General features: G+C 39.9%; 5 protein-coding genes across 8 annotated transcripts in view; 3 read left to right on the forward strand and 2 right to left on the reverse strand.

Annotated features, from left to right (window-relative positions):
* Nucleotides 1-1172, reverse strand: part of LOC109507625 (dynein light chain roadblock-type 2) — a 1919-nt gene extending 747 nt beyond the window's left edge. The window contains exons 1-2 of the mRNA XM_019857215.1: nt 1083-1172; nt 906-981 (exon numbers count right to left, since the gene is read on the reverse strand). Of these exons, the coding sequence (XP_019712774.1) occupies nt 906-981; nt 1083-1172 (166 nt within the window). The remainder of the gene's footprint in view (nt 1-905; nt 982-1082) is intronic.
* psmd7 (proteasome 26S subunit, non-ATPase 7) lies at nt 1172-5200 on the forward strand. Its single transcript, XM_019857211.1, has 8 exons — nt 1172-1287; nt 1656-1747; nt 1829-1921; nt 2035-2132; nt 2202-2282; nt 2932-3023; nt 3438-3636; nt 4722-5200. Exons 1-8 carry the CDS (start codon nt 1214-1216, stop codon nt 4971-4973), a joined length of 981 nt encoding a protein of 326 aa, XP_019712770.1. The 5' UTR covers nt 1172-1213; the 3' UTR covers nt 4974-5200.
* Nucleotides 5201-6736: 1536 nt separating this feature from the next.
* hprt1l (hypoxanthine phosphoribosyltransferase 1, like) lies at nt 6737-14588 on the forward strand. 2 transcript variants are annotated; one of them, XM_019857213.1, is made up of 9 exons: nt 6740-7396; nt 8873-8979; nt 9397-9580; nt 10161-10226; nt 10320-10337; nt 11222-11304; nt 12754-12800; nt 13427-13503; nt 13908-14588. In XM_019857213.1, the coding sequence occupies exons 1-9, from the start codon at nt 7379-7381 to the stop codon at nt 13953-13955; spliced, it is 648 nt and encodes a 215-aa protein (XP_019712772.1). In that variant the 5' UTR covers nt 6740-7378; the 3' UTR covers nt 13956-14588. The 2 variants fall into 2 exon arrangements, with proteins under 2 accessions (XP_019712773.1, XP_019712772.1); XM_019857214.1 differs by lacking the exon at nt 10320-10337 and having other exon boundaries at nt 6737-7396.
* Nucleotides 14589-14798: 210 nt separating this feature from the next.
* nudt7 (nudix (nucleoside diphosphate linked moiety X)-type motif 7) lies at nt 14799-16939 on the forward strand. The gene is made up of 3 exons (XM_019857212.1): nt 14799-15752; nt 16012-16170; nt 16302-16939. The coding sequence occupies exons 1-3, from the start codon at nt 15591-15593 to the stop codon at nt 16647-16649; spliced, it is 669 nt and encodes a 222-aa protein (XP_019712771.1). The 5' UTR covers nt 14799-15590; the 3' UTR covers nt 16650-16939.
* A 597-nt stretch (nt 16940-17536) lies between these two features.
* nfat5a (nuclear factor of activated T cells 5a) overlaps nt 17537-25670 on the reverse strand; it is a 31281-nt gene continuing 23147 nt past the window's right edge. For all 3 annotated transcript variants that reach the window (XM_019857096.1, XM_019857095.1, XM_019857097.1), the window contains one exon: nt 17537-25528. In XM_019857096.1, the coding sequence (XP_019712655.1) occupies nt 25155-25528 (374 nt within the window). In that variant the 3' untranslated portion in view covers nt 17537-25154. The remainder of the gene's footprint in view (nt 25529-25670) is intronic.

Consider the following 25670-nt stretch of genomic DNA (forward strand, 5'->3'; position numbering starts at 1 on the left):
ATATATATATATATTCGTTACATTTTACTAGGTTAGGTAGATCTAGTAGCAACAGCAGCAGCGTAGAAAGCACAATAAAAATAAATAAATAAATCGAAAGTGAGGTAGGTAACTATTAGAAAATAGCTTTGTAAATTATGTACGATACAAAAAAAACCCAGATGTGAGTGCAAAATAAATTTGCGAAACATTTTAAATAGACGCCCAGACCCCCAATTAGTCATCTAAAGAAATGAAATGCTTCCCTCAAATACACGCCAATCTATAGCTAAATTAGATGCCTTGACCCAAATATTTGCAGAGAGCATCATCCACAATGTGTATGTCCTCCACCTAAGACAAATAAAAACCTTCCTCAAGTAGACAATGTCTTCCAAGTAACACCTCCCTTAATAAGTAGAGGCAATTTTCCAATCAGTAGCTGGATGGTAGACCCCCTTAAGACAAATGAATGCCTCCCTCAAACAGATGCTGTATCCCAAATGAACAGCCAGATGTGTCAAACACGTCCAGTAAAGGCCACCTTCAAAAAGACACCATGTCCCAATTAGTTGATGAGTGATTGATCCCCTTGAGATGAGTACACACATTCCTCAAATAGATGCAGTGTCCCTATAAATCTTTGGGGTGTGATCTGTCATGTCTGCATAAGACAACTAAATGCCTTTCTCTGTAGATGTAAATGCGCAATTTAGTCTCGAGGTACGTCCTTGACGTGAGATAAAATAAACGGCTCCCTCTATCTTCAAAACATTTCGGAGGCCTCCTTCAAGGAGAGGCCACGTCCGAATAAGATCAAGGGACACACTACCCTGAAATAGACGCCGTTTTGTGTGCCCGTGGATTGGTCACATCTCAGTGCCAGAGAGGTATTCATTAGGTAGTCCTTTAAATTCTCATTTTACCTTCTTTATTGGCGACGATCGTTCCAATCACGGTCCTATTAGCTTCCACTCTCTGGAGAGATTCCTCAACTTCTGCCTGCAAGATAAACAAAATATTTATGTCATCATACGCAATAATACCCAGCGCAATACAAACACACACATATGCTCATATGATTTGAAACGAAAAGATAAAACCATTTTATTCGTGACAATCCCCGCGTCCTCAAGTTGCCAATGGAAACAGAAGTGACGTACACGGAAGTGACCTCTGCGGAAGTGTCGCATAATCGTTGTTTTCAGGCGTCTGACTTAATAGCGAAAAGAAAATGCCGGAGCTAGCGGTGGAAAATGTGGTCGTTCACCCGTTGGTATTGCTCAGCGTTGTCGACCATTTTAACAGGTCAGTGTGTTTAATACACGTATTTTTTCCGATAGGACTTTTCGTTGTTTAAAACAATGAAAATGATGTCCCTGTGTTGCCAGTGCGCTGTGGGCTAAGCTAAAGTTAGCCGTGCTGAGTCAGAGCGTCATTGAGAATGAATGGAGACGAGGCTAGCAATGTTAGCGTAGTCGTGCTAGCTGTATTTGACACAAATATGATGTTAGCGACAGTGTAAGGTTTATATAATTATATTTTTGACAGCCTTTTGTATATGAATATTACAGTGCCCTCTGCAGTGTACTGAGCACGTTGCATTGATTACCTCGGTGACGCAAAATGACATGAGGATAATCGATGTTTTAACTGTGTCTAATTCATTGGTGCAGAATAGGCAAGGTTGGCAATCAGAAAAGAGTGGTGGGCGTCCTCTTGGGGTCCTGGCAGAAAAAAGTACTTGATGTTTCAAATAGCTTTGCAGGTGAGTGAGTTCACATTAAACTGACCTGTTTAAATCTTAGCAATTGTTAACATTAAACCTTCCATCTATGTTTATGTGCAGTACCGTTCGACGAAGATGACAAGGATGACTCCGTGTGGTTCCTGGACCACGACTACTTGGAGAACATGTATGGGATGTTCAAAAAAGTTAATGGTAAGATGTGACTGATGGCTATCTTTGTAAGTCATGTGAATTTGGATTTCATTCCTATCTGTATTTCATGTTGTATTGCATTCAACATCTACTCATACATATTGCCTTTGTAGCCAGAGAAAGAATTGTGGGGTGGTACCATACGGGGCCCAAGTTGCACAAGAATGACATCGCCATCAATGAGCTCATCAAGCAGTACTGTACCAATTCTGTAAGAAACTGCAGTATTTGACTTCTTTGCATAATGTGTCCTGCAAGCTCAATATTGTGCCTCTTTTAGGTTTTAGTCATTATTGACGTGAAACCCAAAGACCTCGGCCTTCCCACAGAAGCGTACATCTCTGTAGAAGAAATACATGACGTAAGTGAACAATAACAACAACACACTAATCGTTGGGTACATTTTGGAATTTGCAGAGGATATGCTCCAGACCAACCTGCACCTCATGAAAATGTGGAATATAGAGAGACAATATTAAAAGAATGTTTTTTGTTTTTTATAATGTAGTTTTTGCCTTCAGCAGGCCTCAAGTACATTTAAACTTAATCCGGTCCGAACATATAATGCAAAATGCCTTCGACAGTTTAATGGTAATTAGCAAAAATGTTACAGTAATTATCACCCTTCAAACAACTGCTTCACATTCAGAGCAGCAACACACACACACACACACACACACACATACACACACACACACACACACACAAAGAGAGCCTACAACAAAACTCACAAGCGTATAATTTCTATGGGAGCCACAATTATGACTGGAATTTAGTTGGGTACCTACTCTACCTCTTCTTGCTGTCAATTATCAAGCGGCATGTCTTTCATAGAGCTCAACACTGCCTGCCTTGTTGCACCACAACACGGTACTACACTAAAGGCATGTAAATCTAAATCGGAACTTGCTTTTTTTACCTTAAAATCTGTGATGTAGTGGGTGGTACAAATGTGAAGTGTGATATAGTCATATTTTTTATAATGGCAGCGATGTATTGTTTCTTTGTAGGATGGAACGCCAACATCCAAAACGTTTGAGCATGTCACCAGCGAAATTGGAGCTGAGGAAGCGGAAGAAGTGGGAGTGGAGCACCTGCTCAGGTACTCATTCATAGCAGTTACACTCTTGCTGTAACCATCGTAGTAAATCAAGAATTATTGTCGAATGGCAATCATTATTTGGGTTGTTGGGAAGCTATCTTTCTTGCTTTATGTCACAAGACTCTAAATTTCCCATCAATGTGAAGATGAGTGGGAATGGCTGTCTATATGTACTCTGCCATTGAGTGGCAATCAGTCCAGGGTGTCCCCCACTTTTAGATGTCCGAACCGCGCAGCAACACTCCATTCCGTGGTCACCACCCCTCACCACGTACACAATAAATGCGGTTAGCAACGTTGTGCTGCAAAGTTCAGGTTGAAAAGGGCGAACTGCGGGTTGGCCGTGCCTGTTGTAGAAGATTGTTGGATCATTATAAAAAGACCAATCCCCCACTAAACGGTGTGTGTGCACAGAGATATCAAAGACACCACAGTGGGCACACTGTCGCAGCGCATCACAAATCAAGTCCACGGCCTGAAGGGGCTCAACTCCAAGCTGCTGGAAATCCGCTCGTACCTGGAGAGGGTAGTGGCCGGCAAGCTTCCCATCAACCACCAGATCATCTACCAGCTGCAGGACGTCTTCAACCTGCTGCCTGATGTAAATCTGCTGGTAGGTTTCTCAGTGTGGCCGTCCAAAATCACACGAGTTTTAAAAAATTCAAATTGAGGACAAGAAACTCTTTCAATTATCATTATGATCTCTTTCCAAAACTTTACTTGTCTATATTGCGACATACAATTAAATTGTGTTCATTTAAAACGGGCATAAGGACTGTTTCTGTTACATTTGATCAATTCCACTAGTGTCACATACCTCATTTGCATTGGCGTATTCCTTATTTCAATAAGTTCGCGCAAATTCCCCACACAAGATTTATTAGTTGTGACGCCAAAAGAAAAAAAAAAAACATTTCACACGTTTTGAGTAGAGTTGAGGAGTTTCCAACTTAATTCAACTTTTCTATATCAAAAAACATTGATGCATGTTTGAAAACTGAAACACATTTTTCTGTTCGGGAATGCAAGTAAATAAGTGGTATTTGAAAGGAAAAAAATTATGTACTTTTTTTCCCCATCGGTTCTGAACACAGAAAATTCAAGGATCTCACTACAGTGATGCCTTGAGATATGAGTGAGCCGACTGGGATTACAAATCTATTATGTTAATGCTAACACATGATGGGTAACGCCATCGATGTCCTACTTATTATCACGGTCGCGTGGTAATGCTTTAGGCAATACATGAATACAAAAGGTACATCAACGCATCCAGACACGCTATATAACAATTCTCACAAGCATCATTTTCTTCATCCTCTGCGAAAAACAATTAATACTGCAGTTTGGCGATTCACTTTAGAGTAGTCGAGTGAAACTCTTTTTCGTTTGGCTGCATGACTGTATTATGCTGCTGCCCAGTGGCGAAGTCTTGCACAGCAGACGGTGCCGCAATCAATTGATCTTGATGCACAAACTGTTGAAATATTTACATTCTGCTTAATTGTTATTCAATATCTTTTAGAAGCAAAAATACTAACTCAATAAATAAATAGTCAAGATATCACTGTATTTCTAAACACAAGGTAATCAACCCTTAAATTGATTGTAGAGGATTATTTTGTACTTTTATTCTTTTGCCTCATGTCCACCTTCTATTGTGTTGTTGTTTGACTGTTGCCAACTTTGTCTTGGTAGGAGTTCACCAAGGCCTTCTACCTGAAGACCAACGACCAGATGCTGGTGGTCTACCTGGCATCGCTCATCCGCTCCGTGGTGGCCCTGCACAACCTGATCAACAACAAGATCTCCAACAGAGACGCCGAGAAGAAGGAGGGCCAGGAGAAGGAGGAGGGCAAAAAAGAGAAGAAGGATGACAAGGAGAAGAAAGAGGACAAGGAGAAGGACAAAACGGACAGCGCCAAGAAAGATGAGAAAAAGAAGAAATGAGCGGCTCTCTGGCTATCCGTAGGACTCTGTGGGGAATGGTGTCAATTGAGATACACACACTCATACACTCAAAGACTGTTCTTGATGATGATGTTCTGAAACACGAGAACATGTTTATTGTGTTTTCTGAGTTGCCATACATCTGGTGCTGCACTGCACCTCGGCACTGTTCTTTTTTAAGATGCTCTCTGTATCACTTATTAAATTTGAATCGGAATCACATTCAATTCAGTTTTGTTTTTAGTGCCCACTCATGTTGTTTGGTCTTTGAGAACAGATAAAAAGGGAAGATAGATACTCAGTGTAATTGAATAGAATATGTCAATCGGCATTACACATTCATTCACAGACCTTGTCTAAATGATACACGATTTGTGAAAAGTACTTATTTCACGTGGGTAAGTGAGTAATAAATAGGGAGTCACAGCAGCACGCCGCGCTTCTCAAGTCAGTCATTCAGTCCGACTTTGTACAATGGTGTGATGGTAGAGCGTAAACTACCGGTAGGTCATGTGCTATTTATGGCTAAATGAACATCCAAGATGCCATTTGTGATGTTTGTGGAAAAACACTACAGGGTTATGGCAACACAGCAACGCTTGGGAAGCACCTCAGATTAAGTCACAACACAGAATTTGAGCCATAAATGATGAGGTAGCCAGAAGAGGGGAGCATATAGTCTTCCCGTGAGTGCTGCAGGCACTATCTGGGTACAGATGTAGAAAGTTGCTGTGGTTTAAACAGTGCTCAGCACTGTTCTTGCTGGAGTTGTTCAAATTACCATGGTTAGGAAATAAATCATGCTTCAACAAATAGGTGTATGAGTTAAGTTTAGAGCACTGTGTATTACAGATAATCACTCGTACAAAAAAAACCTAGCACTGTGTATTACAGATAATCACTCGTACAAAAAAAAACCTATCGGTTGTTTTATTCAGATGTTTCTTAAAGTATCGTTTAAAGTGGATTATAAATGCTAGGTATGATGAAATTATACAGAGTGATTGTGATATAAAAAAGTCATGGTGAATTTACAAGATCAAACTGGAAAAAATAGTTAAAAAAACTATAAAATACTCTTATTTGCTATTAGTGTAATTTGTTTTAACCTCTCCAATTATTTACTGGCATTGAAAGGGTATTTAAATTTAAGTCACCCAGTATATTACAAAACACTAAGTGTCAACAACTGCCACCTCTACAAAACAGTAAGTGTAAAACAAAATGCTACCCTCCCTATTCGCCGGGGACAGGGACCAAACCAAGCAGAAATAGAGAAAATTTGCCAAATGACGCCCCCTTATCACGGCCTTGCCATCAAAAAAAAAAAAACGTGAATTAGCAGGGACCGATGGGTCAAAATATTACAGAATAAGAGGGAGCTTCCGCGAATAAGTAGAGAATTGAGGCACAACATCATGCATAAAATGGGCGATAGGTTCCCAGATAACCACCAAGCGCGAACTTGCGGGTTGCTTCGAATACTTCAGAGGTTTAAAATAAATGTCATGTCTTGGTCTTTATGAAGCTCTAATTTTTTTTTTCCAGATTTACCAGACACACTACATTTCCACAAAGTAGTGATATCGGAAGAGGATTGGGGCCAATGAAAGAAAAAAAAAAGGTTTGGGAAGTTTCTCACTTTTATCTCCGAATTCTGACTTCTTCTCAGAAGTCAGAATTCTGACATTGATTAATTAAAGTCAGAATTATGATTTCAGAATGCTGAGATAAAAGTGAGTGAATATCTTGCCAGCCGTTTTTTTCCCTTCACTGACCCTAATCCTCCTCCGTAAAATCTCTCCTAAAACATTGAAAACGAATTTATTACAGCTGTTTGTGGAATTTGTGTGCCCACCTTATGTTCGCCTGAGGGTATACCTCCCCTGTCCATAAAATGTAGTGACTCCCCTGGAAAATACATAACATTTCAGGGTTTAGAAAAAAATAATATTGTGTAAGTAGGGTAACCCAATGTTTATTAAGTAGGGTTTTGTATTTGGGGAGCAAAGTACCAAAATAGTCATTAAAAGCACAATGACGATGATCTAAAGGCGAAGAAGGGCGCTTTCAACTGCGTCATTTCCAGCCTCTCGCTCTCTCTCATTTTGGAACACTCCTGCAGTTTGCTGCAATTCATTTGTACCGCCGGCCGGTACCGAGTGGTAGTGTAGTGCAACCGTGCCCAGACACCTCGCGTCGTCCAAATCAGATTATTGCCATTAGGGCAGGAAAAGTGGATCCTGACGTAAGAGCCTTAAATCCTCCGCCACCGCGAACACTCTCGTTCCGAGCTTCTTCATCTCGACAACGGCGGATGCTTCCGCACCGCGCACTGAGCATGACTATTCTGCGTCTTCTCTGAGACGAACCGGGAACAGGACCGGACAACCAACAACAAGGACATGGCGTCGTATCTCCAGGTGAGGCCGCCGCCCGAGTCCGACACAAAAACGTCCGTCCAATAATTAACTTGTGATGGTTCTGACGTGCCGCGTTGTAGTCACAAGCAGCTCCAGACGAGACTGACCTGCTGTGGTTTATCTCATTCAAGGAAGCAATTTATTTGTGGTAAATGTGAATTTTTATTGTTTTTTTTTTGGGGGGGGGCGGAAGGGCTAAACAGGTGGTTGAGGAGCTGGGCTGTTGCCAAGGCGCGTGCACGCGGATACCTTGTGTATCGGCCCTTGCATTCGGGAAAACACATACCTTGAAAACTGCGACACTCTCTTACCGTCTGTTTTTATTTTGGGTTTATTTGAAGGTTTCTCCAATTGTCCAAAGAAAGAATACATAAACATCGGCTACATTTTAATCATAATGCACGTTAAAAAGAAAATCTAACTGGCCCAGCAAATGATCAGCTCCGTTGGTAATCAACACTATTGGTTCACAACCTGTTGCTAGGCAGATTTCACATGTCCAAGCGTAACTTCCGCAAAAACAGGTGTGCATTTTTGTCTTCTTGCAACATCTTCGATTACACGTTTAATTATTTTTTGGATTTTTCTTCCACTTGCTCAGAGAACACACAAAACATAATATTCATTATTAAAAACATTTAAAAAAATTACGAACAAGCATCTAAACAGGCTCAGCAATTAACACTATTGGTCGCCCACTTGTTGCCAGGCCGAGTTAATAAATCCACTGCAGAAGTTGTACAGCAACTCCACTCGGACTAACTACCACTGACTACAAATTTAGACAAACCCCCTGACCCCCCCCCCCCCCGCAAATGTATATTTTATATATTAATTTTACTATTTTCACCATTTGCACTTTGGTGTTAGAATTAATTTGTCCCAAAAATCAGATGGATTCCTTAATAACTACAGTGAGATACAAATAAGTAACAGTGAGAACAATCATAACCACGGCAAGAATTCTTGTAATGCTGCTGTTGTGAAAGCGCTATATAAATCAGGATGTATTGTATTGTATTGTATGGAAAGCACAGAGTTAAAAATGAACATGCACTGACATTGTGCATTTTGTATGTTAAGTTTTTGACAATGTAGCAAGTTTGTCGTCACGACATCGGAGACACGTGGTAAAGAAAGTGTTTTTGTGCCAAAGGCATGATATAGATCCTATTGTTAGATACAATTCCGTAAGCAACCACAAAGACTTTTAACAAAACTTGAATATGACAGCAACAAGAAGTCAGGCTCGTGCAAGGATAATGATTGTACAGCTCATTCATGGGGCAGATTTATTTATCCCCATTCATTTCTCAGTTGAAGCGCTGCTCTGTATTAAGTATAACTGCAACAAATGCAATCATCACTGTTCACGCAACCAAATGCAATGCCAAAATCACAAAATCAGTAGTATAATATGCAGAAAAAAATTGGCAGAAGTCTGCACAAAATGATTGCCTCCCTTTCTGTGTACAGATCGCAGATGATGAGAAAGGCTACAACCTCGACCTTTTCTGTGTGCCCAGACATTACGAGAAGGATTTGGACAAGGTGATCATTCCTCATGGACTCATTATGGACAGGTGAGCAACACAAGGGGGGTTATTCACACCCATTTGTGTTGATAGTAGAGTGCACCTGGATGCATTTGCTTCTCAAATCACTACAGTCCTTTTTGCACGAGGTGAATTTGAATAATGGTTTTGGAAGGCAGGAGTGCAGTAGGGTAAGGCGCGTAGGGCATTATTTTAATTTCTGACCTCAAAAAAAGAAGCCCTGGTGCTTTCAAGCAAATCTCAGAGATGGTCATCCATCTATCTGTCCATTCAGGTGGGCTTGGGGCTATCTGAACTGACTTTGGGGGGGAGGCAGGGGACACCGTGGACTGGTTGCCAGTCAATAACCATTCACCTTCAGATTTATTTGTTTAGAATTTACACAGACGACATTTATTCTGCACTGTATTGTAGTTCAGTGTCAAGGTTTTGTTTGCGCTCCAGGACGGAGCGCTTGGCCCGCGACATCGTGCGAGACATGGGGGCCCACCATATCGTCGCCCTTTGCGTGTTGAAGGGCGGCTACAAATTCTTCGCAGACCTGCTGGACTACATCAAGACGCTGAACCAGAACAACGATAAATCGGTCCCACTGACGGTGGATTTCATTAGAGTGAAAAGTTACTGCGTAAGTTCACGCGCTCTCTTTTCATTGCCAGCATCTGTGTGAGATTTATGTTGGCGATATTAAAAGTGGAAAAACACTAAGACTAATCCAGTGTAGGAAAGGATACGCTACACATTTACAGTAGACCTTAATAAATTTGACTGTTTTTTTTTCTTGATTTCAGTTCCATTCGAATAAGTGAAGACTGTTTTTTTTTTCTTGATTTCAGTTGTTCCATTCGAATAAGTGAAGCTCAAAGAAATTCTTCAAACACAGGAAAATATTTTCCATAGACAAATTCCTTCCTATTTCTATATTACGACTATGATAATTTGGATTTATTTTCTTATATATTTAGTAATATTCCAATTTCTTTACATTGTGACTTTTGGGATTCCATGAGGTGTAAGCAATAATCATCAAAATTCCAAGGAATAAAATCATGACTTTGAGTTTTGGAACTAAATGACTGAAATATTACATTTTCCACCATATTGAAATTCATTTAAATTCACGGGGGTGCTGCCAAGTCAAGACACCACTGTATTTGTATTGGAACGAACAATAAGGCTTCACAGTATGACCTCTTTACAACCCCTAGAATGACAAATCAACCAACAACGTCAAAGTCATCGGCGGCGATGATCTGTCCAGTCTCTCAGGCAAGGTCTGTCCCCTCCTCATTATTACTATTGTCGCCAATCATTTCTATACACGTGTTTAAATATGACTCTCATTAACACTTTTGTTACCTCTCCAGCATGTTTTGATAGTTGAGGTAAGATACTCTTCTTGGAAATTTTAATTTAAACGGGGTACACATATACTGATTTTTTTTTTTAAATGTCATGATTCAGCAGGTTTCACATGATGCTTATCAACCGTGACTGTTTACTTTGCAGATGGCAGAGGAAAACAAAATTAGCTTAACACGCCTGACACAAGATAATTGATCAGGATCATTGATTAGATCACTGTTTGCCAACCTTTATTTAGCCAAGGTACATATTTCAGATAAGAAAATTCTCACAGCACACCACCAAACAAAAATGCCCCAATAAGTACCAAACATTGAAATAATGATCTGCTATTATTTCACTCACAAATGTACTTGGTGTGAACTCTCGGCCTTGAGTTAAGCACAATGTTGACAGACTCGCATGAAGATCTAAGATTAAAAAAAATTCTGAACAATTAACTCATTCAGTACCAGCCAATTCTGGACCAAGTCTGAAAAGACGTTGAAAAACGTCTTTGGGAGTGAATGAGTGAAGGGAAATATGGCTTTTTGGGGGTGTTTTTAAGTACATTACACCACCCCCGCTCGCCACTGTTTAGCGCAACATTAATTAGTAGTTTTGCAAATACATAGTTTTGTAAGAACCATCAGTGAAACTATTTTGATCCAACTAAAAGAGAACAATGCTTTTTGAGTACTTTTGTAAGCATTTGTAAATTGCCAAAGGACGAAGGGCATTAGAAAATCTTGCCTGGGGTGTCACATTGAGAGGGGCTGGCTTGAGTTTAGAATCATTTGACACTGAATTTGATGCTTCAGTTCATCTTGATTATTGGTATGTGTGTCCCTCGCTTAATAAAACACTGATAAATAGCTGTATTTGTGTTTGACCAATCATGCCCTGCCTCCCCTTGCACAAAAAGGACATCGTGGAGACGGGAAGGACGATGCAGACGCTGCTCTCGCTGCTAAGTGAAAGCAGGCCCAAGATGGTGAAAGTGGTGAGGTAAGGCCATGCGCCCACATCCAGGAAGCAGACGGTTAGCATGCTTCCAGGCAGCGTGCACGTGAACATTAATGGACACTCTTACTTTCAGCATGGATCAGCTTAAGACTTAATCTGTACTGACAGAGAGCGGGTCGGGGGGAGCAGGAAGTGTGTGAAGCTTTGTAGGTTTCCTGTCATAGGTCTAAAAATAGCATTGTCTTTCTCGATATACATAGCCAATGCTTTCACACACTGATGAGAGAAATTTTATTCAGCGTTTAAAACAACAAAGTAGACTAAGATCGCAATTTAAAGGGTACTTATAGTGAACCCCGCTTCGACTATAGGGGAATATGTTCCAAATCCACCTAAGACAAATACATTCAGAACACAAATAGAATGTAATGAATTGAACGGTTCACGCATCATTATCAATTGTGTGGCTTCTTCGGGTGTGGGTGACTTGGCCACCAGGTGGCGGCATAATACAGGCATATTTTAAAGAGACAGTCACAACTGCTCAGTAAGCTGCAGTAATGGTGATTTCTCACAGAGGATGAACAATACTGTATGTGCCTGTAAATACCATTTGTGTTCAAATAGCTGTTGCTTAAAGGGTTTTTGGCGCTATTTGATTTGGGAGGTTTGTGACTGTGTCGACCACAGCGAATAGAGTACGTGCATTGTTTAGGTTCTTTCTAATTATTTCGGAAAAGTGTTGTTGTCTAGTGTTGAATAATTCTTTGTTACAAGTACAAAGACATTGTCTGTACAGGTCGGCAAATTTCTCCGCCAGTCCCATCTATTGTCAGTCTTGTCCCTCTTGACCCCACCCACCCCCCCAAGAAAATCAAAAAAACAAAACAAAAACATCATATTCCAACAGATGAAAATTAGAATTTGATTAAAAATGGTAAATGGAGTGAGTGCACCATCTATCAGGATATTTCCATCACCTGTGTTCTTGTCTTTGTGCAAACGATGATCTTGATGGGTGAGGAGGCACTCCAGGGACTCAACTATTTTTAGATCAACATTTCAAAAGTCAACGTTTACGTAATATTTCACCTTTTAAATGTGACAATGGTTGCTAAAAAAAAAAAAAAAAAAAAGATCCCTCAGGCTGGTTTGCCCGATAAACTTTGACCCCAAAACACAACGGAGCTGCGGCTCATGAGCTAATTTTAGCTTTCTGAACTAATTCCAAGTGCCCAGAGTAGAAATGAGATCCTGGATTGCAATTGTTCGCCACACGCATGAACATTGTTTTTAGAAACATCATCCTGTTCACCATAATATCAAAAAAATAGTGCAGCGTCTGAATAATAGCAATACAGTACACAATATCAGTCAATGTTTTCTATCTTTATCCTACAATTGAGTTACTTGCACTTGTGTGCATATTTGTCAAGACATTTTCTATTCAGTGTCATTTAGTATGATCATACATTTTCTTCCTGTTTGCAGTCTGCTGGTGAAGAGGACGCCCAGGAGTTCAGGGTATAGACCAGATTGTGAGTGCATCTATTGGCATCAATCTGGTTCTGGCTCCTTAGCCAAACACAGTTGGCCATCAAAGTCTCCGCAGATGTATATTGATGTATACTTATGTAACGATGCAATGCATTACTTTACATCACTCTTTTTTTTTTAAAGGGCTTTTAGCATTATCTATGAAAGCTGTCATCAGGATTAACATTAATTTGAGGAAAAATGTTTGCATGTGATCACCACATGTTGTTGCATAACACTTTTAGCTTTGATAATCTCAAGATTGTCCCTTAAGGACACTTGCTCGCGGTGCTAAACTGCTGCGTTTACGTATTAATGCTGATCGGGTCCAAGTCGCTACAGTTAATACATTGAACATTCCTTTATCGTGAGTTATATGTTTCAGACACACAGGCAATAGATAGACCTATAATTTTTATTGTTGGACTGTATCTGAGGACATATTTTTGAGGTTTTAACCAACCCATAGGATTTAAACGCATTTAAAGAACGGTATATTATGGGGGTTCACTACACCGCAACCTTTCCTTACCTGCACCTCCATTAGTCGTTTGGATGGCTGTTGCTAGCATGGGCTAGCAATGTTAGAATGCTAGCAACAGCCATCCAACGTGTTTTTACTCTGCAGACATTGGATTTGAGGTGCCTGATGCCTTCCTGGTGGGCTACGCTTTGGACTACAACGAGTACTTCAGAGATCTCAGTGTAAGTAAGCACTCAACACTCGATGAAGATGGCGCCGCCAGAGTGGCTGCCTTAACAGCAGCTCTTATCATAATTTTGCTGCTGTCACTTGGGAATTTCTCCATTGTGTGACAAGTAAAGATTTTCTTATCTTATTGCGTCTGGGAGGTGAGTCTCTTCGCAGTACCACGAAACAGAGTATGGAGAACATTCTTTAGTGTTTATATTGATGTCAGCTTTTTGTCAACATCTTTTACATTTAACATCAATGACAAACAAAATCAATGCCACTTTCAGACAGAGTCCTAAATGAGAAATTTACTACAGAAATTTCACACAGAGATCCTGAAAAAGTACCATAACTAACTAACCATAACCATAACATAAATAGCAAATGTTTCTGTTCTTTCTCTGCTCCCTCACAGCACATCTGCATACTGAACGACGAAGCCAAGGAGAAGTATAGAGTGTGATGCGATGGCAACTCAAATGGATGACAACAGGGACCACTGTGATGAGCTTCTTCTTCTATTCTTTATTTTTATACACAAAAGCCCACAAAATGTGCAAAAGAACATTTTCTTACCCTCTGACCGAAAGAAGTATGACATGTTTTGGTTGGATGATTTATTTATTTATTGATGTTAAGAATTGTTTTAAGTGTACATTTAGATTTATCTCTATTATAAGGAAAGAGAATGTAACTCATTTGCTGACTCAGGCTTTTCAGTGAGTGAAAAGTAGCCTTTTAGTTTGTGCATATACTCTTGCCACCTATATATTACAGTCATAAAATGTCAATGTACTGTATAGTCACACATTATGCCAAGTGGACTGATGACGAACATCGTGCTGTATATTTTATTTGGTCAAGTGCATTTTCATCATAATGGGCGCTGCAATACAATTTCAGTTGAAAGAAGGCACGATCCTGATTTACTGATGCCACTCACAAGACTTTCCCTGTATGGTTAGTAATGACAAAAAGATTGTATTATCCAGGGATTTCTTGATTTACAATGGAGTTCCCTTCCCATCAAATTGATGCGTAAAAATTGTTGCATTGTATCCACAGCTGAAAAAAAATGAATTAAAAAATTATCTAAGATTTCCAGCAAAATTGCCACCAGTTCCGCAGCGACATCCCACACAATGAACATTTCTTTCCGATGCCCTGCAGAATTTCAGCCTTTCACGCAGATGCCCGAAGATTACATCCTCTTTCACACAAAGATTTAAAAAAAATTACTTTGCACACAGAGACCATGTGTAGTTCACACAAAGATCCCACAAATTACCAACTTTCACTTTAACTATGCATAAACAATCAAGTTCCTTTTTTTTTACTGACAGACAGCACATTATTTTTCACTAATTTTTATAAATGTCACTCTTAGTTTGCTGTTGCAACAAAAAGCCCCTTTTTTGACGCAAGTCATACTTATAATGAGAGACACTTTCGTTTCCAGTTTCCACCAGTACAATTAAATGAAAAATGAGAGTACGGACTTATTTTTTTGGCCCAAATTTTGTAATTTACTGGCAGAAATTGTTTTGCTAGGCCACAACAATCTAATGGAAAAAGAGTAAATACACGGCACTAGTGCGTTCATGTGCATTTTATAACCTACAAACAGCATGTCATTAACTGAAGACACCTGTTATCATAAGCTAGAATACATCAATTATTAATACAACCACAACAAAAACATTGGAGGGTAAGTTTTCAATCATCATTAGAGGTTATGGGTAGACGAGGAGATATCCAATATTAATTTCCCCACTAAAACCGCCTCAGAGGTCCTCCAATCGGGGGTGGCGCTGTGGGACACATTGGTGTTTAACACCGCTGTCATTCCCATCATACTAACGTTCACCGTGTTGTTGAATCTTCGACGTTTTAGGTTTTTATTTATATTTTTTACACTACGCTAACCCTCATAACATTCAGCTACATTAACAATCCTACATTTAGCCCAGAACGGAAGCGTTTTTTTCTTTTTTGGTACGACGTTGCTCAACTCGTTTACCTGAGTGGAGTTAGCTGGCTCTCGTTTACCTGAGTGTAGTTAGCTGGCGCTCGTCGTGACCTTTTCCCAACTGCTCAGATGGACGTCAAGGAGGAGACAATGGCGGCGTTCGAACTCTTCGACGCCAGGAAGCAAGCAAGCACAATCGAAGTGGCCGAGCTCCCTCAAGCCTCTGTCCTGGTCCCTCTGTTTGTGAGGAGCGGGAAGATACACACTCTGATGACCCAGCGCTCGGAGCAGGTAACCGCACTGCACACTCTGGACCCTTGGTGACCAATATGGTGCCCGCGGGCACAAGGCTGCCCTGAGCATCACGATTTTATCAACGTATTTCTATCATCCCTGTAAGAATACATTGTCAAGTAGTGCAGCTCAAATAAATCCGGAATTACTGTATTTTATTGGATTGTTTCGTATTTTTGGTTTAGATGCATTTTTGTTAGTACTGTTATGACTTTACAACCTTTACGATTCTTTGTCTTCACTAACTTGAGTGCAGCTGAGGGTGGGTGCGGGCGAGGTGTGTTTCCCTGGCGGCAAGCGAGACCCCAGTGACAAAGATGAGGTGCACACGGCCTTGAGAGAGGCTCACGAGGAGATTGGCCTTCTTCCAGGTGACGTCCATGTCACCTGCAAACTGCTACCCATCATTTCAAAGGTACAGTGAACCCTTGATGTATGTATCGTGGATCACTCGACACTCTACTAGGCGCCACCCATTGAATCCACAAGCAATGTACACAGACACCACAAGAAGTGCAGGTCGTCAGAACTTTGTCTTTTGACCAGAACGCCATAATAGTGACTCCGGTTGTGGGCTTCATCCCAGAGTCGTTCCTCGCCCATCCCAACCCTGCAGAGGTGAGTGCCGTTTTCACAGTTCCGTTGGACTTGTTCATTGGACCCACCGCCTCGCCCAAGGCCACATTGGTGCCGTCGCTTTCCTTTGACTTTGTGGAGCCCCACACTGGAGCCAGGTATCACATTTGGGGTCTGACCGCCATGGTAGCCTTTGTGGTCGCCAGCATCGCTCTCAAGACCAAAGCCGAGGGTCATGAGACTTTTAACGCTGAGGGCTTGATGTCCATGCTCAGGCAGGGGTTACAGCAAAGAATGAGGACTCCAAGTAAATTGTGACTTGTCATTTCATTCGACTGAAGATTGGGATTTGTACAAAGGACAATTGGGTTTCATTTGTATTATATAAATATATATTTGACTTGTGTTTTATTATTAAAAGCATAAATTTCTAACTTTTCAAAAGTGAAGTTGTGATGTTTTGAAAAAGTTGTACTGAGATGTGACGAAAGTGAAAGCAATTTTCTCAATTTGAGGAGTTGTGAGAATAGATGCTTTGTAGCAGTGGAGTATGTTTTATATATCCTTTTCATAAATTAATACGACTTACACTTCTGGTGGGGACAGGACTTTTTGGGGTTGTATTTTAACAATTTTTCATTTTCTTAAAACAAATTAATAGTTTAATTATTATCATAACATACAACATGCTTTTCATTTTTGGCTGTATTGTTGCGTGGGAGGGAGAAGGGGGTGGGGGGGTCAATCTGCCTCCCTTCACCATTCGTGTATCTCTTTTTGTCAATGGACGCTACAGCTTCGTGTTTGCTTTCAAAACTTAGCTTGTAGCAGACATGTGCACATTTTCAGCATGGCGTCTTTGATCCACTGGTAAAAGGACACTCTGATCCTCTCCTCTTTCGTCTATAACTGCTTCAGACAACAAAGTGTATGCAGGAAAGTGGTGAAGATTGCACAACTGTCTGTGTCCTGTGTGTCGTGTTATTTTTGTTATTTTGACTTCAGGATGACGCCGCGAGAGTGGCTGCCTTTCCAGCGGCTCCTTTGCTGCTGTGAATACTCTAATTGCCCCACGGGGATAAATAAAGTTTTCTGAAACTGAAAAAACTGAAACTGAAAGTGTATGACCGTGACCTGGGATGCCTGAGAACCCACACACACAAAAATGTGGGCTGGACAATGAAAAAAAAAACCCAATGTGTTATTTTTTTCACTTTTATTAATTAATTTAATGTAGCAGCAGGATTACAGATACAAACTGAAGAGAGTATACAAATGTCCAGACCAAGGCAAAGTACATAATGATAATTCAAATGAATGATAACACACTGAGGGGGCTTGACCATTATCCCTAAATGCAGGGCTGTAAGGCTAAATATATACTACACACACGCGCACACACACACACACCCACACACAAAACAAGAATGACAAAGCAAACTGAGGGTAAGCTCCTTTTGACTACAACAGTACGACATACGGCTCACGCTATTGGCAATGAACAGTAACTTATTTTTTTTTGCCTTTCACAGCAACAGTCGAGTAAATGCAGAGAAGCACGGCAGCACAAAAACACCCTTGCAAGGAAACAAATCGCCATTATTTCGTCCCTTTTTAAAAACAAAACAAAACAAAAACAACTCAATTCAATCTCACGAGGCACCCCAAAATAGGTAGAATGATATCATGCAATGGTTGTTCAAAAATACAAACAACCAGTATGGGCTGTAGTTTTGAAAAAAAAATGCAGGAGATAAGGGGTGGAAAGGACAGTAAAGAGAGTCAACAGCAGAGAAAACTTTTTTTTTTTTCCAAGGCACACAAAGTTCTGTTGAAAGCGCCACCATTGAAATTCAACATACCCCTGCAGTATAATTCACATTTAAATATACACGGATATTCATTCACACACCAGTGAAGGACAAAAGTGTGTAAAAAGGTAAAAGATTTGTGTGCTTTCACCCCCCGCCCCCCCACTTCAGTCGAGTGTTCTCTACTTCAGGACCGACAATGATGCATTAAAAAAAAAAAAAAAGGACAAATGTACACGTTTGCCGCAAATGTTCTCTGCAAATTGGTCTGATGTGCACATAGCATGAGGTAAAACAATTACATTCATGAAACTGAAGCCCACCCACTCACTCTCCTCTTCTTCTAGTATGGCTTTAAGAAGCATACTCTTCTCAAATGTGCTTTTTAGTTCCCCCTATAATCAAGAGGAATGGAATGCTTGAAAACTGACAAGTGTGCGCTAACCTGGCCTACAGTTTACTGGATGAGTTTAAAAAAAAAAATAAATAAAATTAAAAATGCCACTTTTGAGATGTTTGACCATTGCCACTAGACCATGTAGCGCATGTGGCAGTGGGTTATTACAGATGGGATCCAAGGTTTACCGTGTACCGCGTTTCCAGGTTAGGAATGGAATGCCATGCAAGAAAATGCCATCGCGCGGCACACAAAGAAACGCTTAGTTCCCACTGTACTTACTGGTTTTCATTTGTTCTATATTAAAGGACGAGTGTTTTTCATACATTTGTTGACTGTAATCCTGACTTTAGTGATCTGTGACAAATTACGGGGTTACATCAATGGTGTAATACAATTTTGAGAATAAAATGGAATATTTGGGGAGGAAAAAAAAAAGATTCACGCGAGTCATACTGTGTATACAGTGGATCCCCACATATTCCTGGTTTGTTTATAATAATCTGACCTATTTTAGTTTTGGGGCGGGAACCAATGGGACCCGATAACCTTTTTGGTTGTTTTTTACCTGAACAAGCCCCTCGTACTTTTTCCCCCCAGAATTTGTATTCTTCATGAAAATTATAAGGGAGTATCAATTAGTGACACATTTTTGCCAATTGCAGTCTGTCACCGCAAAAAACCATTCTGTACTTAAAACAAACTATACCCTTTCTCTCAAAATATACAACTTAAAGCTGCAAACTTACACAAATAATTTCTCTGCAATATTTAGAGTCCTCGGTTATTGTTTCAAGGTTAATTGATTTATATTAATGACCTTCGAGTCTTTCTCAGAAAAATATTTACTGTAATTCTGACTTTACTTGTGAACGTGAAACCATAGAAAGAAGTCAAGAATAATGGTTTCTTCAACTATAAGTTACTGAAATGGGGATTTTGGTAACAAGAAAACTTAAAATAGCTCTTTTATATATTACATACGAGAATTTGAAATTAGCGTAAAATTTTAGTAAGCATCATATAAGTCAACATGTTTGATTTGCTTTCGCGGGCCACATCAAATGATGTGGTGGCCCAGATCTGGCCCCGGAGCCTTGAGTTTGACACCTATGGCATAAAGTAACGAGCAAAACATTTGGGTCATGTTTCATTATGTTCTAATGGTGAAAAAAAAAATCTGAAATGTTCTGAAACACAAGTCATAAGAGTATGAGAATTAAGTACCGTATTTTTCGGAAGTTGCTAAGGAGTATAAGCTGCACCAGCCCAAAAAATTCAGCGTGAAGAGGAAGAAAGAAAGAAAAAAAAAAAGCCATACTGGACTAAAGTCACATTTATGAGGGAAATTTATTTCACAAAAACCGAGACCAAGAACAGTAGAGTATGGACTCACACCCAAAATGCCTGTTCCCTAATCGTATTGGAAGCAGCGAACAACTTTGATTCAAAAACTTCTGCTTAGAAATGCATTTTTGTTTCTTCTTCGTTTAAAGTGAATCGGTGGAGACTCAAATTAAGATAACAATTGGTCATAAAATCTGAATTTCCGGATTTGAATAATTTATCATTGAATGTTGTCTCACACACACTCCATTTCAGAAGGTGGCATTTTTTCAGACGTAAAACAATGTAGCCTTACGACGTTGTTGGTGTCGAGGTCTGAGAAACAATCATACAATAAATGGAATTTATACTGTTTTTTTTTTTGTTTTATATGTGTCAAAAGTGTTTTAATACAAATATGAACTGTAATTATGACTATTGCTGAAGCTTTGTGATAGACTACATATTACATACAAATCCAGGTTACGTCACTGGAGTATGAATATAACTCAGTCGTAAACGGAGGATCCTCTGTATACAAGATGAGGAAAAAGAAAAGAAAACTCAGGTCAATCTGGACTTACTTGGAGCACAACACACCTGCGCTAGCTTTCGGACAACATACCACCACTGATACTATTCTGCACTGTGAGAATCCAACAACACCTCTTTGTTTGTTTCAGTTACAAAAATACTCTACACTTTGATACATGGATACAAAAGTCTAAAAAAGATAATTTACTTTAAAATGGATCACGAACAGCGACCAGACTAGAATAAAGATGAAAAATGTAAACAAAGAAGTGAGACACCATTTTTTTTGTTTTTGTAGATATGCTTAAGTACGTAGAGCGGTGTGATGTTACGATGCTTGTTTGAGGGATCAAATTGGCATAAATGTTCTTTAAAGTACCTTTTACATATCTTTCTCTGGACTGTACACACTTGAGCTGCAAGTAGAATTGAGTAAACATTACGAGGGCGGGGGGGGGGGGGTATTTTGTCGTCAGGAGCTTTGGTTTGACCACTGCTTCAAAGCAACAACCAGATGACAATACATGAAATTAAACTGATTAGTAGAGTGCACCAACATGGCACAGCAAAACCAAAATGGGACGCCTCCATCATCGTAGTTACCGTTCACAAAAGTCGGGAAGGTGCCAAAGTCACATGCTGCCTGCCTCTTCTTTAAAACTTCCACAGACACGAGGTCAACCAGTATGAACATATAGAGCAATATGATAAATCTTCATTTCAACCAAGTGTTAGGAAGAACACAACATCTGACACAGGACTGGAAAATACCGATTTAAAAAAAAAAAAAACATGGCCAGAGAGAATGGCCAATGCACAGGCCACACTGAACCGACGAGCAGTATTCGGGCCACACGGAAATAAATTAGGGTGAAAAAAAGTAACAACGTTACTGAATAAAGTTGTGGGGGAGGGGAAACAACACTGCTGCCATTTGATGAGAATGCTTCAGAAATTAGATGGATGGTGAATAAAATTCTGTTACAACAAAGTTGATTTTTTTTTTTACCCGGGAAATATTTTGAGTCCTATTTTTGAAGAATACAGATAATACTATGAGAAAGTAACTTTAACGTCATATTTGCAGAATTAAGTTGGACTGAGATTCAGTTATATTAGCAGAATTATCTTAACATTTCACAAGAATTATTCATTGTGTTAATTGGATTTTTTTTCTGAGGGATTATTTAGAGAAGAAAAAAAAGTGTTTGTGAGAGGAAAAAAAGTTATAATGTTAACGGAATAAAGTTCACATTTTTCCTGGGGATTTTTCTTTAAATACGTTTTGAGAAAGTGTCGGATTTTTAAAAGAAGTCAAGAATGTTAATAATTGGATATTTTCCTGGTACATTTTGAGGGTTAACTAACACTTGTCTTGTATAAACATTTTCTGAGGATAAAGCTGAGAAACCAGTTGTAACAATAAAAAAAAAAAATGCATTTGCAATATAATCCCGAGTAGACTTGCTATTGGGAACGGAAGTTGTCAGAGGAGTTCAAAATAGGCAGAAACGTCAGCACTTCAAACCTGCTGCCGTAGGTGTACGTCATTTTCAGCAAGTTTTCACTTATGAGACCTCAAGGTCAATCTAACGCGTTTCGATCTTTTTTAGTCTTGCGAAGTTTAAAAAACAAAAACAAACAAACAAACAAAAAAAAAACACCCTCTGTGCTATATATTTTGTTTCATTCCGGTTGCTGTCATATATTGGAGCCACAGACTTAGATATGAGTGGACTAACAAATGGACACTTGCGGCTGAAGCCAGAGCGCAGCCACCTTACGTTGCCTTACAACTTCTATTTTTTTTATTAAGTTATCAGTGCAATCATTTTGCTCTCAAAGAATCAACTTCACTGTTTGCATCCACCATCAAGAACATATGTCAGTATCGTGATTCGTGACTTCGAGGTTAACATTTTGCAGCACATTTTGTCCTGATGAGCTTTCACTTTACTGTTGATGGTTCTGACAACATGATGCAGGCCAATCTTTCAGAAGCACTCGGAGATATACCTTGTACGAGAACATTTATAATCACATTCTTACTGATGAAATGTGCATGTAGGGCTTCTTCAACCACAGACTGTGGTTCACCGTAGAGACAGAAAATAACGTGAAAACGCCGCAGAGGAATCAATTATTCAAGCTATGCGCCCATCGTGGCACCATATGAAATGATGTTCCTCCTCATTTAATTGAGGCGCCGTCAATGCATCTGCCACCGCTTGTAATGCCTCCTGGTTCTTTAGCCGGTTTTGAAGTCGGATGACGGTAAGTCATTTATTTTTTTATATATGCATATTGTTATTTAGTGATGTAGATCGTTAAGTTCAGTGTTTAAGATGTGCAGCCCACATATAGCCATATAATTTTTCATGAAACATGAGAAATTGGAAATGTTGAAGTGGTAAAGCCACAGATTTGTTTGCATTGTTGTTGTAATCCACGCCTTCATTTGTTTGATGTCTTTACCCCATTTCCCCCTACATCCCCGGTGATCGACTTGGGACCAGTCCACGGGCTATCGGTCATCGCGATTGACTTGTTAAGAACCCCTGCTATAATGTATAATAGCTTTGACATTGTTTTTGTAAGAAAGATGAATTCATTGCTTGTTTGTTAAAAAGAAAAAAAAAGTGGAATGGACCTTGAAAAAAAATGACATTAAAACAGAATCGCAATTTATAGGGGAAAAAAAATGTTTTAGTCCTTGTTGGAACATGGCGGGAAGAGCCCTAATTTAGCCAATAATAAAAGATGTATCCTGATTTATTCTCGCAACTTTATGACTTAATTCTTGTAATATTAGGACTTGTTCAAACATTCAGCATTTTTAATCTTAAAATTAAGATTTTATTCTTATATAATTGAAACTTCATCCTGGAATTAAAAACAAAAAAAATTTGAAACTTCATCCTGGAATTAAAAACAAAAAAAAAAAGGCCCCTTTCATACAGTACAACTTGGGATTCACATTTTGAATCTTTCAATACTAAGTTGGCCTCGAAGTACAAACTATTGAGAAGATGCTCTGCTATGTTTTTATCCTGCAAAGACTGCTTTTTTCACCACCGTTTTGATGCCTTGGTGCGTGTTTATGTTTTCGCATATGGATGGATGCATGGATGGATGTAAGGGTTAGCTGGATACACAGAGGAGGTTATAAAGTGCTTGAGATAAAATGTCTCTAAAACCACACAACACTCAAAGTGTAAAGTTTCTATCCACATTGAGTTGGACCAAAAAAAAAAAAAAAAGATAAGACAAACTTCATAGTTGTTTGGAAACACCGAGATAAGTCACAGTATTCAACCGGGTTCAATCTCATTCGGGAGTGTTAAACTTGAGTCAACAAAACGAATGTGCTTCATAACACTTTTGACTATTACAGTGAACCCCCACTATATGGCAATTTGTTTGAGATCCCCCTATATCGCAGATTTTGACGCAATATTTTTCTCATTTTTTTTAACAGTATACAGTTGTTTGAAGATTTAAACATATTGTCTTACTGTAACCACGGAAACGGCTGACTCAATTTATCACCAGTTACTAGGGTTAGAACACTTCCTTTTTGTTTGGATGTCTTTGTGAATGGCTTGAAAAGTTGACAACTGTATACTGACGGAACCAAAACCAGTAGAGAGTATTTGAGCGATGTATGCACAAGATGAAAGCTCCAGTGAACATAGGGCTGTAGAGCGTGTGGCCTTGGACTCCCGACCCCGCTGCACGCTCAGCTGCTCCACCGCCATGGCCAAAATGGAGGCGATCGCAGCGGGCTCGCTAGCAGAACTAGAGTACCAGGCTCTGTCTGTTAATTGCGTCTGCAAACAAAAGCTGCCAATTCAGAACACATGGACCCCGCTCGCTGTTACGGGCGGACGTTTTGAGCTTCAGCTGGACACGACTATTTCTGCAAATTTTCTGTTAAATAAAGACATCCTTGGTTCTGGTTCCATCAAATCGAGGTTCCACTCTATATAGTCTTTTTAGATTGTAGATTTTCTTGGGTGGGTCTGGAATTTAACTGTTGCAATAATTGTGGATTCACTGTAATAGTTTGTGGACATTATATTTTTTTGAAAGTGCCTTCCCTTCAATTGTACATAACATAAGAGCATTTACCGTTAGAGCAAATTTGAGTGATTAAAAAAAACAAAAAAAAAAACAGATGCACTGCGAGCATCACCTCTCCGAGCAAAAGATTTTTTTAGATTCCAAACTCCCAAAAATTTGATTCAGCGCAATGTTTGTCTACAATCAGATGTTCTAATCGACGTATAACTGTTATAGCGACTTTTGCCTATTCACTGCTCATGGAATTCCCCAGTTGTGACATTCTTCCATCCAGTTTTCCATCCAAAAAAGGCTGGTTTTCCCCCTGTCTCCTAGGCCCACAATATTAAAACACTCATGAAAAAAACAAAACACTGCATTTGTTTTTACGACTAAAGCAGTTATTACAGGCCTCTCTGATCCTGCAAGAGGGGTAATAACAAAAGGCAGATCATCAATTCAAGGACAATGGATATACAAAGGCTATAATTTATGATAAATAGTTAATAAAAGTGAGTTACATAAGCTCGTAATTGTTTTTTTAAGGTAAAAGGGGGCGGGGCATTTATTTCTTAAATATACTTATTTTTAAGTTTTGTGGCATTGGCACAAAACACCATGCGCCGGCAAGTCTCGTTGACTTTGGGAGTACATGGCTACCTTCTCTCCACGTGGTCCACACATACAAACACGTCACTGCTTCTGTAGACTTTCCAGTAGGTCCTCAATTTTGCCCATGTCGGACGCCTGCAGTGTATTCTGTAAGCTGCTCTGTATCTGGAGATTGGTCTGCATGGGAGTTGGCAGGCTTGTGTCAATGTTGGGCTGTAAAACAGGTTGCAGGGTCACCTGGGTGTTGGTCTGCATGGCGTTCTGCATGGCACTCTCCAAGCTGGACTGCATCTGTGCCTGGAGGCTGCTCTGTAGGCTGCTCTGTAGGCTACTGTGCATGGTGGATGACGCCTGGGCCATGGGCTGCTCCATCAGTGGCTGCATGTGGCCTGTGTTCTGGGCCTGGTTCTGAACTGGAAGGGTTGAGCCGGCGGAATTGAGCAGCTGGGGAGTGTCTGAGGAGGAGGACAAAATAGAAATACACCAGTGCGTCTTGACGTATGAGTGAATTAGTGACCAAGCTTGTTCATCGATTTACTTGTAGGCCCGGGTTTCACCACATGAAATTGTCTGGCCTCCCGAAGTGCCCTGACGCTA

The sequence above is a fragment of the Hippocampus comes genome, unplaced genomic scaffold, assembly GCF_001891065.2.
Source record: "Hippocampus comes isolate QL1 unplaced genomic scaffold, H_comes_QL1_v1.1 scaffold186, whole genome shotgun sequence".
Lineage (NCBI taxonomy): Eukaryota > Metazoa > Chordata > Actinopteri > Syngnathiformes > Syngnathidae > Hippocampus > Hippocampus comes.

Excerpts from the sequence above, each read along its gene's own strand:
- psmd7 (XM_019857211.1), top strand. The coding sequence starts at position 1,214 with ATGCCGGAGCTAGCGGTGGAAAATGTGGTCGTTCACCCGTTGGTATTG. Across the intron at positions 1,288-1,655 it reads GTTGTCGACCATTTTAACAG|AATAGGCAAGGTTGGCAATC; the intron begins GTCAGTGTGTTT and ends TCATTGGTGCAG. Across the intron at positions 3,024-3,437 it reads GGAGTGGAGCACCTGCTCAG|AGATATCAAAGACACCACAG; the intron begins GTACTCATTCAT and ends GTGTGTGCACAG.
- hprt1l (XM_019857213.1), top strand. Across the intron at positions 8,980-9,396 it reads CATGGACTCATTATGGACAG|GACGGAGCGCTTGGCCCGCG; the intron begins GTGAGCAACACA and ends TTTGCGCTCCAG. Across the intron at positions 11,305-12,753 it reads AAGATGGTGAAAGTGGTGAG|TCTGCTGGTGAAGAGGACGC; the intron begins GTAAGGCCATGC and ends TCCTGTTTGCAG.
- nudt7 (XM_019857212.1), top strand. The coding sequence starts at position 15,591 with ATGGACGTCAAGGAGGAGACAATGGCGGCGTTCGAACTCTTCGACGCC. Across the intron at positions 15,753-16,011 it reads TGACCCAGCGCTCGGAGCAG|CTGAGGGTGGGTGCGGGCGA; the intron begins GTAACCGCACTG and ends ACTTGAGTGCAG. Across the intron at positions 16,171-16,301 it reads TGCTACCCATCATTTCAAAG|AACGCCATAATAGTGACTCC; the intron begins GTACAGTGAACC and ends TCTTTTGACCAG.